Source organism: Podarcis pityusensis (assembly GCF_964106645.2).
Source record: "Podarcis pityusensis genome assembly, chromosome: 1".
Taxonomy (NCBI): Eukaryota; Metazoa; Chordata; class Lepidosauria; order Squamata; family Lacertidae; genus Podarcis; species Podarcis pityusensis.
The window spans coordinates 4,327,123-4,341,792 of NC_138028.1; the positions used below are offsets into that span (position 1 = coordinate 4,327,123).

At 48.6% G+C, this 14,670-nt stretch overlaps 1 protein-coding gene across 1 annotated transcript in view; it reads left to right on the forward strand.

The window, feature by feature from the left end:
* Positions 1 to 5,227: 5,227 nt before the first annotated feature.
* ERO1A (endoplasmic reticulum oxidoreductase 1 alpha) overlaps positions 5,228 to 14,670 on the forward strand; it is a 34,448-nt gene continuing 25,005 nt past the window's right edge. The window contains 1 exon segment of the mRNA XM_080993451.1: positions 5,228 to 5,454. Within this exon segment, the coding sequence (XP_080849577.1) occupies positions 5,359 to 5,454 (96 nt within the window). The 5' untranslated portion in view covers positions 5,228 to 5,358.

A 14,670-nucleotide genomic window follows, 5' to 3' on the forward strand; every position in this document is an offset into this window, starting at 1 on the left:
GACTGTTGGACTCTATGAACAGACAGGTGGAATAGACATTTTCACATGTATGGACCTTATGCATAAACTGATTAGAGAATGAACTGATCCACTGGGTCTTCTACATTTTTCGTTGAACTTCATTTGTTACTTCTGTTGAAATCTACAATTCAATACAACGAATAGTATATATTATTTTTTCAAACGTACAGCTGGTTATGTCTTGTGTGTTTATTGAATTTGTTTATATATGTAGATACAGCATGCATATTCTAAACTCCTGTACCCCAGACATTGATGAAGATATTGAACAACATTTGACCTGGGACAGAGGCAATAGGTAATAGGCAATAGACCATGGGTTCAGGGCCATCTTAAGCATATCTGGTGCCGTGGTGCAAAGATCCCTCCAGCGCCCCCCCCGGCAACTCCAAAACAAGGGAGGGGGCGGTGGAAAATGTCCTCTGCCTCCCCCACCGCCCCGATCCCCAGCGTGGTAGCAGCAATCAAGCAGGAAAACGTGCTGGCAGACATGCTGTCCGGCGTTGGGGCGCCTGTGAAGGCTGCACACCGCCTTTTGCCAGGAAGCAGTAGGACAACGACCGGGAGCAGGGCCGTCTTAAGCAGATGCAGAGGCTTGGGAGGGAAGGTGGCAGCTTCCATCCTAAGCCTCTGTGGGGGTCGGTCTCCTCCTGCGGAGGCTTGGGAAGGAAGCTGCATGCCTGCCAGCCATATACCGTATTTTTCACTCTATAAGACGCACCAGACCATAAGACACACCTAGTTTTGGGAAGAGGAAAACAAGAAAAAAAATATTGCCAGAACAGCAAGAGGGATCTGGCTTCTGGGATAGCTTCTTGCTGTTCTGGCTTATGGGATAGCCACACGCAGCCTCTCCTGGGCAGCGGGATGAAGGCTCCCTTTAAAGAGTGTGTGGAGTGTGCGTGCGGCTCTTGGGGGCTTTTCCCCTAGAAGGGAGAAGGGCAGCCCATCAGTCCCTTCTCCTTCCTCGGGGAAAAGCCCCCAAGAGCCGCACACACGCTCCACGCGGCTCTTTAAAGGGAGTGCTGAGCAGAGCCTCCTGCCTGCATTTGCTCCATAAGACGCACACACATTTCCCCTTATTTTTAGGAGGGGAAAAGTGCGTCTTATAGAGCGAAAAATACGGTAGTTGGCGGGGCGCAGCTGGCAGGCGTGCAGGGAAAGGGGAGGCTGCCGGCAAAGCTGCGCAAGTCCCCTACTCGCTAGGGCGCCCCTGAGAGGCTGGCACCCTGGTGCAGAGAACCACTAAGACCAATGGGAAAGACGGCTTTGCATGGGTTGTTACCTCCACCTGCAATGACAGGGATTTATAAATTACTACCCGATGGGTGTGGCTACCTCCCAACTGGTTGTGTATCCACCTTATGATAGTTCCTTCTAATTTGCATTTATCCAATCTGCAGGTGAGCTGTCCTTGATAGACCAGCCGGTACATTCACAGCTCTGCTATTAATCATTAACACGCCCTGATGCCTCAGCAAGTTGGCCAACACAGTTGCATTTAAGAGCTGATGCAAAGATTGCTCATTGCAGCACACAGTCCCCGGCATCTCACAATTCCAGGGTGTGCTTTCTTTCCAATGCTGGCTGCCCAAATTGTGACCCACAACCAAATCCCAGGACCAATTCCACCCTTGTGTACTCAGTTACCTGTGAGCAAGCTCTGTTGAACTCAGTGGAGTTTAAGCAGGCATAAGACTGGGCAGTAAATGCATGCCAATGTGTGTCTTCTTAGAATTAAGGTGGCAATTTGATGCATGCTTACACAGGAGTAGACGCGCTCTTGGCCTGATCCCGCAGGCTCTTCTTATGTTCCCCAAAACAGGACCTGAGTCCAAAAGCATCTCTCGCCACCTGTTTCCCAGCAAAACTGACTCCAAGGGCGGAGTCCCCATCTGACTATACATTTAAAACACCATCATACCATTTTCTAAGGGACTCGGGTGGCGCTGTGGACTAAACCACAGAGCCTAGGACTTGTCGATCAGAAGGTCAGCGGTTCGAATCCCCGCAACGGGGTGAGCTCCCGTTGCTCGGTCCCTGCTCCTGCCAACCTAGCAGTTCGGAAGCATGTCAAAGTGCAAGTAGATCAATAGGTACCGCTCCAGCGGGAAGGAAAACGGCGTTTCCGTGCGCTGCTCTGGTTCACCAGAAGCGGCTTAGTCCTGCTGGCCACATGACCCAGAAGCTGTACGCCGGCTCCCTTGGCCAGTAAAGCGAGATGAGCGCCACAACCCCAGAGTTCGGTCACGACTGGATTTAATGGTCACGGGTCCCTTTACTTTTACATACCATTTTAAACAGGCATGGATTCTCCCAAAGAATCCTGGGACCTGTAGTTTGTTAAGACTGTTGTTAGGAGACCCTGTTCCCCTCCCTGCTCTACAACTCCCGGAGAGTTCCCTGGGAAGAGAGATTGATTGTTCAAACCTCTCTGGGAATTGTAGATCAGGGAAGGGAATAGGCGTCTCTCAGCAGCTCACTGCACCTGTAACAAACGACAAGGTCAATCTCAAGGTGCTAGTGTACAAAGTCCTGGGGACCAGTTTAACTATGAGGTCACCTTACCCCACAAATGCCCACTCATCTGGTTTCATCAGCTGAACTGGCCCTGTTACAGGTGCCACGGAATACCTGTTCCACATTTGTAGGAAATCGATTTTTCCGTATGGCGGCACCTACACTTTGGAACTCCCTGCTTATTGACATCAGGTAGGCACCTTCACTGAACTCTTATTGGCACCTGCTAAAAGCATTTTTGTTCAGACAAGTCTACCCAAATGTTTATATTGAAGATTCCACTCCTCATTTATTGCTGGTGTTAATTTTTGGAATGTTTTGATTGCTTTTCCTAACAATTTTATTGTTTTATCGTTTTTGCAAACCATGTTGAGGCTGTTTTTCAGAATGCGGCAACTAGACTGGAGACTAGGAGTGGCCGCCGAGACCACATAATACCAGTCTTGAAAGACCTACATTGGCTCCCGGTACGTTTCCGGGCACAATTCAAAGTGTTGCTGCTGACCTTTAAAGCCCTAAACGACCTCAGTCCAGTATACCTGAAGGAGCGTCTCCACTCCCATCGTTCAGCCCGGACACTGAGATCCAGCACTGAGGGCCTTCTGGCAGTTCCCTCACTGTGAGAAGCGATGTTACAGGGAACCAGGCAGACGGCCTTCTTGGTAGTGGCTCCTGCCTTGTGGAACGCCCTCCCACCAGATGACAAAGAAATAAACAACTACAGTGGTACCTCAGGCTAAGAACTGTTCCTAACCTGAGGTATCACTTCAGCTAATGGGGCCTCCTGCTGCTGTGGCGCTGACGGGGCACGATTTCTGTTTTCATCCTGAAGCGAAGTTCTTAACCCAAGGTACTGTTTCTCGGTTAGCGGAGTCTGTAACCTGAAGTGTCTGTAACCTGAGGTACCACTGTATCTGACTTTTAGAAGACATCTGAAGGCAGCCCTATTTAGAAAAGTTTTTAATGACTGAAGTTTTAATATATTCTTAATATTTTGTTGGAAGCCACCCAGAGTGGCTTGGGAAACCCAGCCAGATGGGTGGGGGTATAAATAATAAATTATTATTTATTATTATTATATCATCATCATTGTATTATTATATTATTATTAATTATTATTATTATTATTATATTAAACAAACCAAGTGGTATATAGAGTTTATGAAATAATAATTAAATCACAGCCCTGGGGATTCTTTGGGGAAGCCATGATTATTTAAAGTTGCTGTATGCACAGTGCAGATGGGGCCACAACCATAGTGGCTAGTAGCCACAATAAGAACACGACCCATCTATCCCAGCATCCTCTTCTCACAGAGGCCAACCAGGGAGCAGGATTCGAACACAAGAGCCCTTTCTCCCTTGCTGTGGTTTCCATTCCAACAATTACCGTATTTTTCGCTCCATAAAACGCACATTTTCCCTCTTAAAATCTAAGGGGAAATGTCTGTGCGTCTTATGGAGCGAGTGTGTGGTCCCTGGGGCTGGGGGGGGGGGGACCTGGGCTTCCCCCACCGCCAGCCCTACAAACTCAGGGAGCAGCAGGAAGCCTCTGCCTGAAGCCTCCAGAGTGCAGCGGGAACTCTTTAGGGAAGCTTTTAATGTTTGATGTATTACAGTATTTTAATATTTTTTTGGAAGCCGCCCAGAGTGGCTGGGTAACCCCAGCCAGATGGGCGGAGTATAAATAATAAAATTATTATTATTATTATTATGGTTGGGTGCATCCTATAGAGCGAAAAATACGGTAGTATTCAGAAGCATTTCCTGCCTCCAACTGTGGCTTGCAGCCATCCATAACCCTTTCTCTTTTAAAGCTATCACGTCCTCCTGGGCTTCTCCCTCCTGAAATACAACAATAACGACAATTATTATTATTATTATTATTATTACCCCACCCATCTGACTGGGTTGCCTACTCTGGGCAGCTTCTAACATAATATAAAAACATAATAAACCACCAAACATTAAAAACTTCACTATGCAGGGCTGCATTCTAAAAGTTGTTTCCTGGGCATCTGAACTGCTGCCTTCCCCAGCGCTTCTAATACTGGATAGCTTTCCGTGTCTCTATAGGAAATGTATGCTTTTGTTTGCGTTCTACAATTTCCAATTCCCATTTAATTCGGCAAACCGAATGAATAATAATAATAATAATTTTTATTGATACCCCGCCCTCCCCAGCCAAGGCCGGGCTCAGGGCTGCTAACAAGCAATAATGTGTGTATCTGAAGAAGTGTGCTTGCACACGAAAGCTCATACCAAGAACTAACTTAGTTGGTCTTAAAGGTGCTACTGGAAGGATTTTTTTTATTTTGATTATGGCAGACCAACACGGCTACCTATCTGTAACTGTAAGCAATAATAAAAACAAGTTGATTGAATACAACTTAAAAACAAGATTAAAATACAACATTAAAATATTGAAACATTAAAATATTAAAATGCAGCCTCATCACAGGAGGAGAAAGGAAAAAGAAAAAAGGGGAGGGAATCAAATTGACTCCAGTGAAGGCTTGCGTCCGCTCCGAAATAGCACCGAGTGATGCAGTGCACGCATACGGCTTCCTCGGGAGCAAGCGTGCGCCTGGCAACGTCCGGTGCGCCGGGCAGGCGGGGCCGGGCGGCTTCCTTCGCCAATGAGGCCGGGCCAGATCAGGCCGGGGAAACCCGCCGGCCGCGCCGCTCCTCGCCTGCGGGCCGGGCCGCACGTCCACCGGCAGGAGGCGGAGGCAGGAGGCGGGACGGAGCCGCCCCGCCGCCGGCGCCGGCGCTTCGGAGCTGAGCTACCCGGCAGAGCCACACTCGCGCGCAGCCATGCAGCCGCTTCTCGCCTTCCTCGTGCCTCTCCTCCTGGGCTGCGCAACTTGCGCGCAACCGCCGGGCTCCGCCGAGCAGCGCTGCTTCTGCCAGGTGAGTGTCGCGCGCGCGCGCCCATCCGCGCGCTCCCCACCCTCGGCTGCCGCCGGTCCCGGGGCGCGCCTGGTGCGTAAAAACGCAGCGCCACGGGGCTTGCTCCAGAGGAAAGGGATCCGATCCGGTTGGGGGTTCGGGTTGCGCTGTAAACAGCCGAGGGGGAGAACTGGTCCCGGAGCCCCCATCCTCTGAAGGCACTCTGCACATGCTCAGGGCACGATGGCGGCCTGGATTCAGAAGCTGAATCTGTGATTGGTTGGAGACGTTCGGGGGTCGCGTTTCCTTCTCCACGCGCCTCCCCTTGGAAAGGTTTTTTTTGCTTTTTGGCTGAGCTTCTCTCGTTAGTCTTTAGGAGACGCAAATCACTGTTGATCTCTTTCTCCTTAATTACATTATTCATTGATGATTTGCATTGCTTAATGAGACTTGCGGTGGCGGTTCAGCTCCTCCTCGGCGTGTCCTCAGTCCCAAAGGCGCTGCTCCTTACACCAGCTGCTAATTGCGCCTGCCTTCTTTCAACAAGAGCAGAGAACTCCCAGGGCGCAACCTGCCCATAACTGGCAGTGCGATCCTAAACATACTCAGCGGTAAATCCTGAAGAGCTATCTTTTCAGGAAGCGCGCCCGGGGTGGCAGAGCCTTGGTGCCTTTGGGAAGAAGGAAGAGGTGAAGAAAGGCAAGAACTGGGGTTACGCCCTGCCTTGGGAAGTGTTGCGGTTGGCTATAGAAGCTGAGACCCCTAAAAGTGTAGAAGTAGTAGTAGTAGTAGTAGTAGTAATAATAATAATAATAAATTTATGTATATGCCACCCATCTGACTGTGTTGCTCCAGCCACTCCAGGCAGCTCCCAACAAAAATTAGTAAACACACAATGCAACATCAAACACCAAAAACTTCCCTAGGTAGGTTGTGGTGGGTGCTCTGGATATGCCCAGAGGCACTCTCTTCTTCAGGGGTCACAACCTTTTTCAGCCGTGGGCTGGTCCACTGTCCCTCAGACCATGTGGTGGGCCGGAGTATACAGTGGTACCTCGGGTTACAGACGCTTCAGGTTACAGACTCCGCTAACCCAGAAATAGTGCCTCCGGTTAAGAACTTTGCTTCAGGATGAGAACAGAAATCGTGCTCCAGCGGCGTGGCAGCAGCAGGAGACCCCATTAGCTAAAGTGGTGCGTCAGGTTAAGAACAGTTTCAGGTTAAGAACGGACCTCAGGAATGAGTTAAGTACTTAACCTGAAGTACCACTGTATTTTGAAAAAAAAAATGAACAAATTCCTATGCCCCACATATAACCCAGAGATGCATTTTAAATAAAAGCACACATTCCACTCATGTAAAAACACCAGGCAGGCCCCACAAATAACCCAGATACGCATTTTAAATAAAAGCACACAGTCTACTCATGTAAAAACACACTGATTCCCGGACCATCCGCAGGCCGGATTGAGAAGGCGATTGGGCCGCATCCGGCCCCTGGGCCTTAGGTTCCCTACCCCTGCTCTTCATTGTTACTTTGTACATTCCAAGCCCTACTTCAGGTCATGCCCTGTTCAGCCCTCATCCTGCCCCAGACATCACCTGCAGCACTCACTTTAATGGAACAGAGCCAGACTGTCTTATGGCAACCCTGTTATTTCAGACAATCTACCGGTACTTCCTAGTGGATCAGGCTTCAAACTGCTTGCTCAGTCTTTGACTGAGCAGGGGATCCAGACCTAGTATGGCAGCTTTCCCCAACCTCGTGCCCTTTTGTTGCTTTGGGCATCCCTAACTCACCGGCTTAGGGAAGGCTGGGATAGATTCCTGTCTCAGTTTTCTAATATTTTGCCTATGTGCCTTTTGCAAAATGAAATCGGATGCATAAGGTGGTATCCAACAAAGTAATACTGTCAGTGCGAGGACTTTCGGCTGTGGAGCAGAGCTTTCCGTCCTTTCTCTGTGCACCCCTTAAATTTGTTTTGGGGGTTCCCCTGAAAACCTCTGGAGCAGGCTTTGGAGAGGATGCAAGGGAACAGTTCTGTGGTGCAATTAGAAATCTTGCACTAACAGGACTGCTTCACTGGATGCCGCCCATAGAGTTGTAGTCTTGTAAACAGACAGTCGTTGCCCGAAATCCTCCTGGTTTGACTCTGATCTACTGTCCAGCTTTTCTTGAATTAACAATGCTTGCCATTTTAGCCGTAACAGTAATTTCTCCGTATTTTCTCCATGGCCTTCTCCTCCATCTGTTTGCTGAGTTCTTTTTATAGGGGGTGACTAAGACTAATAAGTTATTCCTCTGTCACTTGCAATGCTTTTTCTGTGTGTGTGTGTGTGTGTGCGCGTGTGCGGGTGCCTGGAGTTCGTTAATATGTTCTTTTGAACTCTCTTAATGTGCAAATGACAGAGTGGTGGAGAAGGAAATGCGGAAGGTGTAAACAGAGGTGGCGTAGTGTGTGAGCAATTACGCCAGCCGTTCTGAAATGTGTCCTTTCCTGGGTGGTAGACAATACTAGACTGCGCTGCCTGGTGGAAAAACCCTCCCTGTGGGCTGTATTTACCCAGGAGAAATCTCCCTCGTAAATGTATTTACTCTTGAGAAGTTGCCCCTAAGTTGCCATTGAGCTGGTGGATTTATTTACCCTTTACCCAAAAGATCCCACCCAGGCTGGGTTGCATAGATCATAAAATCACATTGATCATAAAAAAAACACCTGCAAGAACATTCTGCATGTGATTGCCATGAAACGAGAGCAAAAATAATGGAGTGGCCAAACAGAGACAGCAATGCTTCTGGAAGTCAGTTGCTGGTAGCCACGGGAAGGGAGAGGGGTCTTGTGTTCGAATCCTGATCGCAGGTTTCCCAGAAGTGGCATCTGGTTGGCCAGTGTGAGAAAAGGTTGCGAAAAAGTGTGCATCCTCAGCAACTGCTAGAAAGAGATTGACACGGGTTCAAGACAGGGCAGGTCTTTCCAAAGCTAGGGTCCTGCTGTTGCCCTTGGCCATTAGGGGTTGCCCTCAGCTGCGGGTTGGAAAGTAAATCCCAGGCTAGCTCAGTCCCACCCCTGCCCTTGGAACGCCCCATTTCAGGACTTTTCATTGGGCCCTACTGGGTGGTCAGGGTATATATCCCACCTGTGGGCCTCCCAGTTGCCCACATTCATGGAATCACAGAGGATCAGCTAGCACAACCCCATGAAATGCAAGAATCACACCTTGGGAGATCACTTGCATCCAGCCCAGGAAATCTCGGAAGCGGCTTTGCAGCACACAGGTCAAAGAGGAAGTTTCCAAACGCCAGAGAGATGCAAAACCTGACATGCTTCCTGTTCAAGATCAGTGCCGGATTTGCGCATAGCTGTCAACCTTCCCTTTTTTTTGCGGGAAATTCCCTTATTCCAGTGCCATTTCCTGCTGCTATCCCGGATTGTTAGATATCCTGTAGACTGTCCCCGGGACAGGTGAGGCTGCTGATCCCTTACTTTCAAATCTGAAAGTTGACAGCTATGGATTTGCGTATAAGTTAAACAAGCTATAGCTTAAAGGTAAAGGGACCCCTGATCATTGGGACCAGTCGTGACCGACTCTGGGGTTGCAGCACTCATCTCACTTTATTGGCCAAGGGAGCCGGCGTACAGCTTCCGGGTCATGTGGCCAGCATGACTAAGCCGCTTCTGGCGAACCAGAGCAGCGCACGGAAACGCCGTTTACCTTCCCGCCGGAGCGGTACCTATTTATCTACTTGCACTTTGACGTGCTTTTGAACTGCTAGGTTGGCAGGAGCAGGGACCGAGCAACGGGAGCTCACCCTGTCGCGGGGATTCGAACCGCCGACCTTCTGGGTGGGAACGCCCCCCCTAAAGATCCCGAGGCAAAGGCAAAACCGACATGGGAGGAACACCTGCCAAATATTTGGGTCCTTGGTTGTTATAGAGCAGAGCTTTCCAGACTTTTCACGTTTTTAGACCCACATCATTTCGCGACACAGTAATTCAGTTTTACTAGCTAACTGGAGATTAAACTAACCTCTATCCAGCCCCGGAAAGAGTGCAGGGAGCATTCATTCGACACACCTACACACTCCAGCTGACACACAAATGTGTCGCTTTCCACCATTTGGAACGCTCTGCTTTAGGGCATCTTGAACGGGGCCGGATTTAGGTTTGATGAGGTCCTAAGCCAGGCTTCCTCAACCTCGGCCCTCCAGATGTTTTGAGACCAATTCCCATCATCCCTGACAACTGGTCCTGCTAGTTAGGGATCATGGGAGTCGTAGGCCAAAAATCTGGAGGGCCAAGGTTTCCTATGCCTGCCCTAAGCAACTGAAGGTAATGGGGTGCTTTATATGTCCAGCTGTCCTTTGTCAACAACAAATTGTCGCTGTTTTTTGTGTTGAATATATGCTGTAAGTAATTTATGGACCTAATAGGTATCTATAGCCATTTGCACATAACAAAATGTGTGATATTTGAGGGAGCAGGCTAGCAGGTGTGGCCCATGACACATCATAGGAGCCTACACAACACAAACACTGTTGCTGTATGTAGGTTTTATTTTATTTTTATCCTATATTTTGGAAATGTACAGTGGTACCTCTGGATACCAAACTGCGGGAGGCAGTGGAAGACAGGAGTGCCTGGCGTGCTCTGGTCCATGGGGTCACGAAGAGTCGGACACGACTAAACGACTAAACAACAACAACAACCTCTGGATACGAACAGGATCCATTCCGGAGCCCTGTTCGCATCCTGAAGTAAACATAACATGTGCCTGCGCATGCGCAGGCTGCGTTTCACAGATTTCGCACATGCACGTGATGTCATTTTGAGGGTCAGTGCATGCGCGAGCGGCGGAACCCAAAAGTAACGTGCTCCGTTACTTCCAGGTCGCCATGGAGCACAACCCGAAAATACTTAACTTGAATCTACTTCAACCCGAGGTATGACTGTACATCCAGGTTTCCCCCCCCCTTTACATTTGTTTTGGGGGCCCCCTAAGCTATAGCTTTAAAGGGACGTGGGTGGCGCTGTGGGTTAAACCACAGAGCCTAGGACTTGCTGATCAGAAGGTCGGCAGTTCAAATCCCCGCGACGGGGTGAGCTCCTGTTTCTCTGTCCCTGCTCCTGCCCACCTAGCAGTTCGAAAGCACGTCAAAGTGCAAGTAGATCAATAGGTACCACTCCGGCGGGAAGGTAAACGGCGTTTCCTTGCGCTGCTCTGGTTCGCCAGAAGCGGCTTGGTCATTCTGGCCACATGACCCGGAAGCTGTACGCTGGCTTCCTTGGCCAATAAAGCGAGATGAGTGCTGCAACCCCAGAGTCGGTCACGACTGGTCCCAATGATCAGGGGTCCCTTTACCTTTAAGCTATAGCTTGTTTAGCTTATACGCAAATCCATAGCTGTCAACTTTCAGATTTGAAAGTAAGGGATCAGCAGCCTCACCTGTCCCGGGGACAGTCTACAGGATATCTAACAATCCGGGATAGCAGCGTGAAATGGCACTGGAATAAGGGAATTTCCCGCAAAAAAAAGGGAAGGTTGACAGCTATGCGCAAATCCGGCACTGATCTTGAACAGGAAGCATGTCAGGTTTTGCATCTCTCTGGCGTTTGGAAACTTCCTCTTTGACCTGTGTGCTGCAAAGCCGCTTCCGAGATTTCCTGGGCTGGATGCAAGTGATCTCCCAAGGTGTGATTCTTGCATTTCATGGGGTTGTGCTAGCTGATCCTCTGTGATTCCATGAATGTGGGCAACTGCGAGGCCCACAGGTGGGATATATACCCTGACCACCCACCCCCCAGTAGGGCCCAATGAAAAGTCCTGAAATGGGGCTTTCCAAGGGACTGAGCTAGCCTGGGATCTGGTGGATCCCAAACCGGTCTCACAGTCGTCATGAGAGCAGGACCTCCACCTTCTGTTGCAGCTGCCATGCTCCATAAAGCCGCTCCAACACGATGGGGAGTTAGGATTGTGCCAAAGCTTCTGTTATTTCACCGCTGGGAGCAACTTGCAATTGTAGAAGCTGATAGAGGAGGACGGGATTCCATTTCCTTAAATTGCAACTTGACTTCCTTTCATATTTCAGAAAGCATTCTATATTGAGGTTTTAGGCAGGCCTGGTTTTCAATCGCTGCTTGCCTGAGTGACAAACCTTGCAAGGTTCTTGTGAGAATATAGTGTACGCCTTGAGAGAGGGAGAAATAAAAACACACCGGCGTTAAAAACTCCTTCGGGAGGAAGGGCAGGATATAAATTCAATAAATGAATAATAGTAAAATAATACAAAATAGACGCCAAAAACATTTAAAAAATAAAAACATACGCATATTTCGTTGGTGGCGAGTGATTAAAAATAATAAATTCTTTATTTAGTTGATCGGTCTGGTGAATTAGAATCTAAAGATCACTTTGCTTGGTCAGAGCTAGGTATGCCCAGTGTCCTTTTTCTGTCAGGTGACAGCTAAATTTCTCCAGTTGGCCATGATGAAAATGCGTCCTGTGTTTTCTGCCCAGCATCTGGCTCCAACATCTGTAGGTACACTGGCACTGACCATGGAGGCTCAATTTAGTTGGGGGTGGGGGCCTAACAGACCTTGCTTTTTGACTCATCCTTTCATTTGAACATCACACCCAAGCTATTGTGCCGTTGCCACATCTCCAGGGAGTGCATTCTGCAAGTTAATTATGTGTTGTGTGTCTGTGCAAAAGTGCCTTGCTGCCAGCCGGTGTGTCTGCTGGGTGACTCATTTGCAAGGCTGGGAGGGGAGGGGAACAGATTCCTTCTCTCCTGGAGAGAAAGAGAATGTGCGTATGTATCTTAGAGGTATAGAGGGGATACACCAGGGGTCAGCAAACTTTTTCATCAGGGGGCCTGTCCACTGTTCCTCAGACTTTGTGAGACTATATTTTGGAAAAAAATAAATGAACAAATTCCCATGCCCCACAAATAACCCAGAGATGTATTTTAAATAAAAGCACACAATCTTTTACAGTCATACCTCGGGTTACAGCCGCTTCAGGTTGCGTTTTTTCGGGTTGCAGACTGCCGAAACCCGGAAGCACCGGAATGGGTTACTTCCGGGTTTCGGCGGTCACGCATGCGCAGAAGCACCGAATCGCAACCCGTGCCTGCGCAGACACGGGTTGCGAACGCTGTGGGTTGCGAACGTGCATCCGACACTGATTACGTTCGCAACCCGAGCATCCACTGTATTTAAAATTAAATGTTAAAACACCAGGCAGGCCCAACAAACAACCCAGAGATGCATTTTAAATAAAAGGGCATATTCTACTCATGTGAAAACACACTAATTCCCGGACCATCCGCGGGCCGGATTGAGAAGGCGATTGGGCTGGATCCGGCCCCCGGGCCTTAAGTTTGCCTATCCCTGGAATACACACCTTCTCTGTCTTCAATGAGATTGGAAAAGCCATGCATTTGAAAAACCAAGCCAGCTAAACCGGCCACCTGAAACACAGCAGGTGAACAGGTGCCGGATTGGCAGGCTGTGTCAACAACAGTCCTGGCCATTTAGGAGGGTGCCCAGTTGGCAACGCTTTGCATTTGACAAGGAGAGGTTGAATAAGAAGCAGGCTGGGATTTGCATCTCTCTGGTGTTTGGCAACTTCCTTCCTGCCTACGTGCTGCCAGGCCACCTCTGAAGTTTCCTTTGCTGGAAGCAACTGCGCTCATAAAAGCTTCTTGAATTCAGTTTCTCCAGGGGGTGTTGCATCACGTTTGGGATCTCATGCCAACAATGGCAGGGCAGAAAAAGTGACCTGAAAGCTTTTTCTTTGAATGGCAAGGCTCCAGAGAGGGACAATTTCCTGCATGCATTGAAGCCATTATTATTATTATTATTATTATTATTATTATTATTGCTGCTGCAATCTCAGGCTGAGCTGAATCATAAATATAGTCTGCATTTGAGGGTTTGGTGTACTCCTGTAACCTGTACAGTGGTACCTTAGGTTAAGTACTTAATTCGTTCCAGAGGTCTGTTCTTAACCTGAAACTGTTCTTAACCTGAAGCACCACTTTAGCTAATGGGGCCTCCCGCTGCTGTCACGCCACCAGAGCCCGATTTCTGTTCTTATCCTGAAGCAAAGTTCTTAACCTGAAGCACTATTTCTGGGTTAGCGGAGTGTGTAACCTGAAGCGTATGTAATCCGAGGTACCACTGTAGTAGTACCAATGTTATATTAAAAAATAATTATCTAAAGACTTTGCAGGATAGATAGGACACTTCCATCACATATGATATGATACGATAATCTTTATTGTCATTGTCCCATACAGAACAACGAAGTTGAAAAAAATCTACATCAGACATTCAAAAACCAACAAGCCTGCTATCCCAGCCTGGTTAGCCCCCTAAAAACTCTGATACCCCATAATTAAATACAATGTACTCCCATAGAGACAACCTTACACTGCGTTTAAAACCAAAATTGCATTGGATAGAAACTCAGGCGGCTAGTCCTAGTCTTTATAACCCTGTAGGTCCTTGTACTGCCACATAAGGTACTTTCTAAAATTATGTCGTAGTGAAGCTAAATATAAAGCTTAAAGTGTGGGGGAATCAGGTGGGGCAGGGTGATATTTTTTGGGGGGGGGGCAGGGGGAAGTAGCCGGAGTTGAGCCCCTCTGCCACTCAAAATCGCAGCCTCTTGATGATGCTTTTAAAAGGTAAAGGGACCCCTGACCATTAGGTCCAGTCGTGACCGACTCTGGGGTTGCGGCGCTCATCTCGCTTTATTGGCCAAGGGAGCCAGCGTACAGCTTCCGGGTCATGTGGCCAGCAGAACTAAGCCGCTTCTGGCGAACCAGAGCAGCGCACGGAAATGCCGTTTACCTTCCCGCCGGAGCGGTACCTATTTATCTACTTGCACTTTGACGTGCTTTCGAACTGCTAGGTTGGCAGGAGCAGGGACCGAGCAATGGGAGCTCACCCCGTCACGGGGATTCGAACCGCCCACCTTCTGATCGGCAAGTCCTAGGCTCTATGGTTTAACCCACAGCGCCACCTGCGTCCCGATGATGCTTTTACTTACTTTTTTTTAAAGTTGGGGTTTCATTACACACACCTCTGTGTAACATTTAATTTACCCCGGTAGGTTTGTTTGAAAGGTGACCTGGATCGAGTATGTAAAGTACTTTCATCATTCCAGTACACATATAAATGTTAATTATGTTGTTGTTTTTGTTAGACGTCCCCTAATTATTTCGCTGCT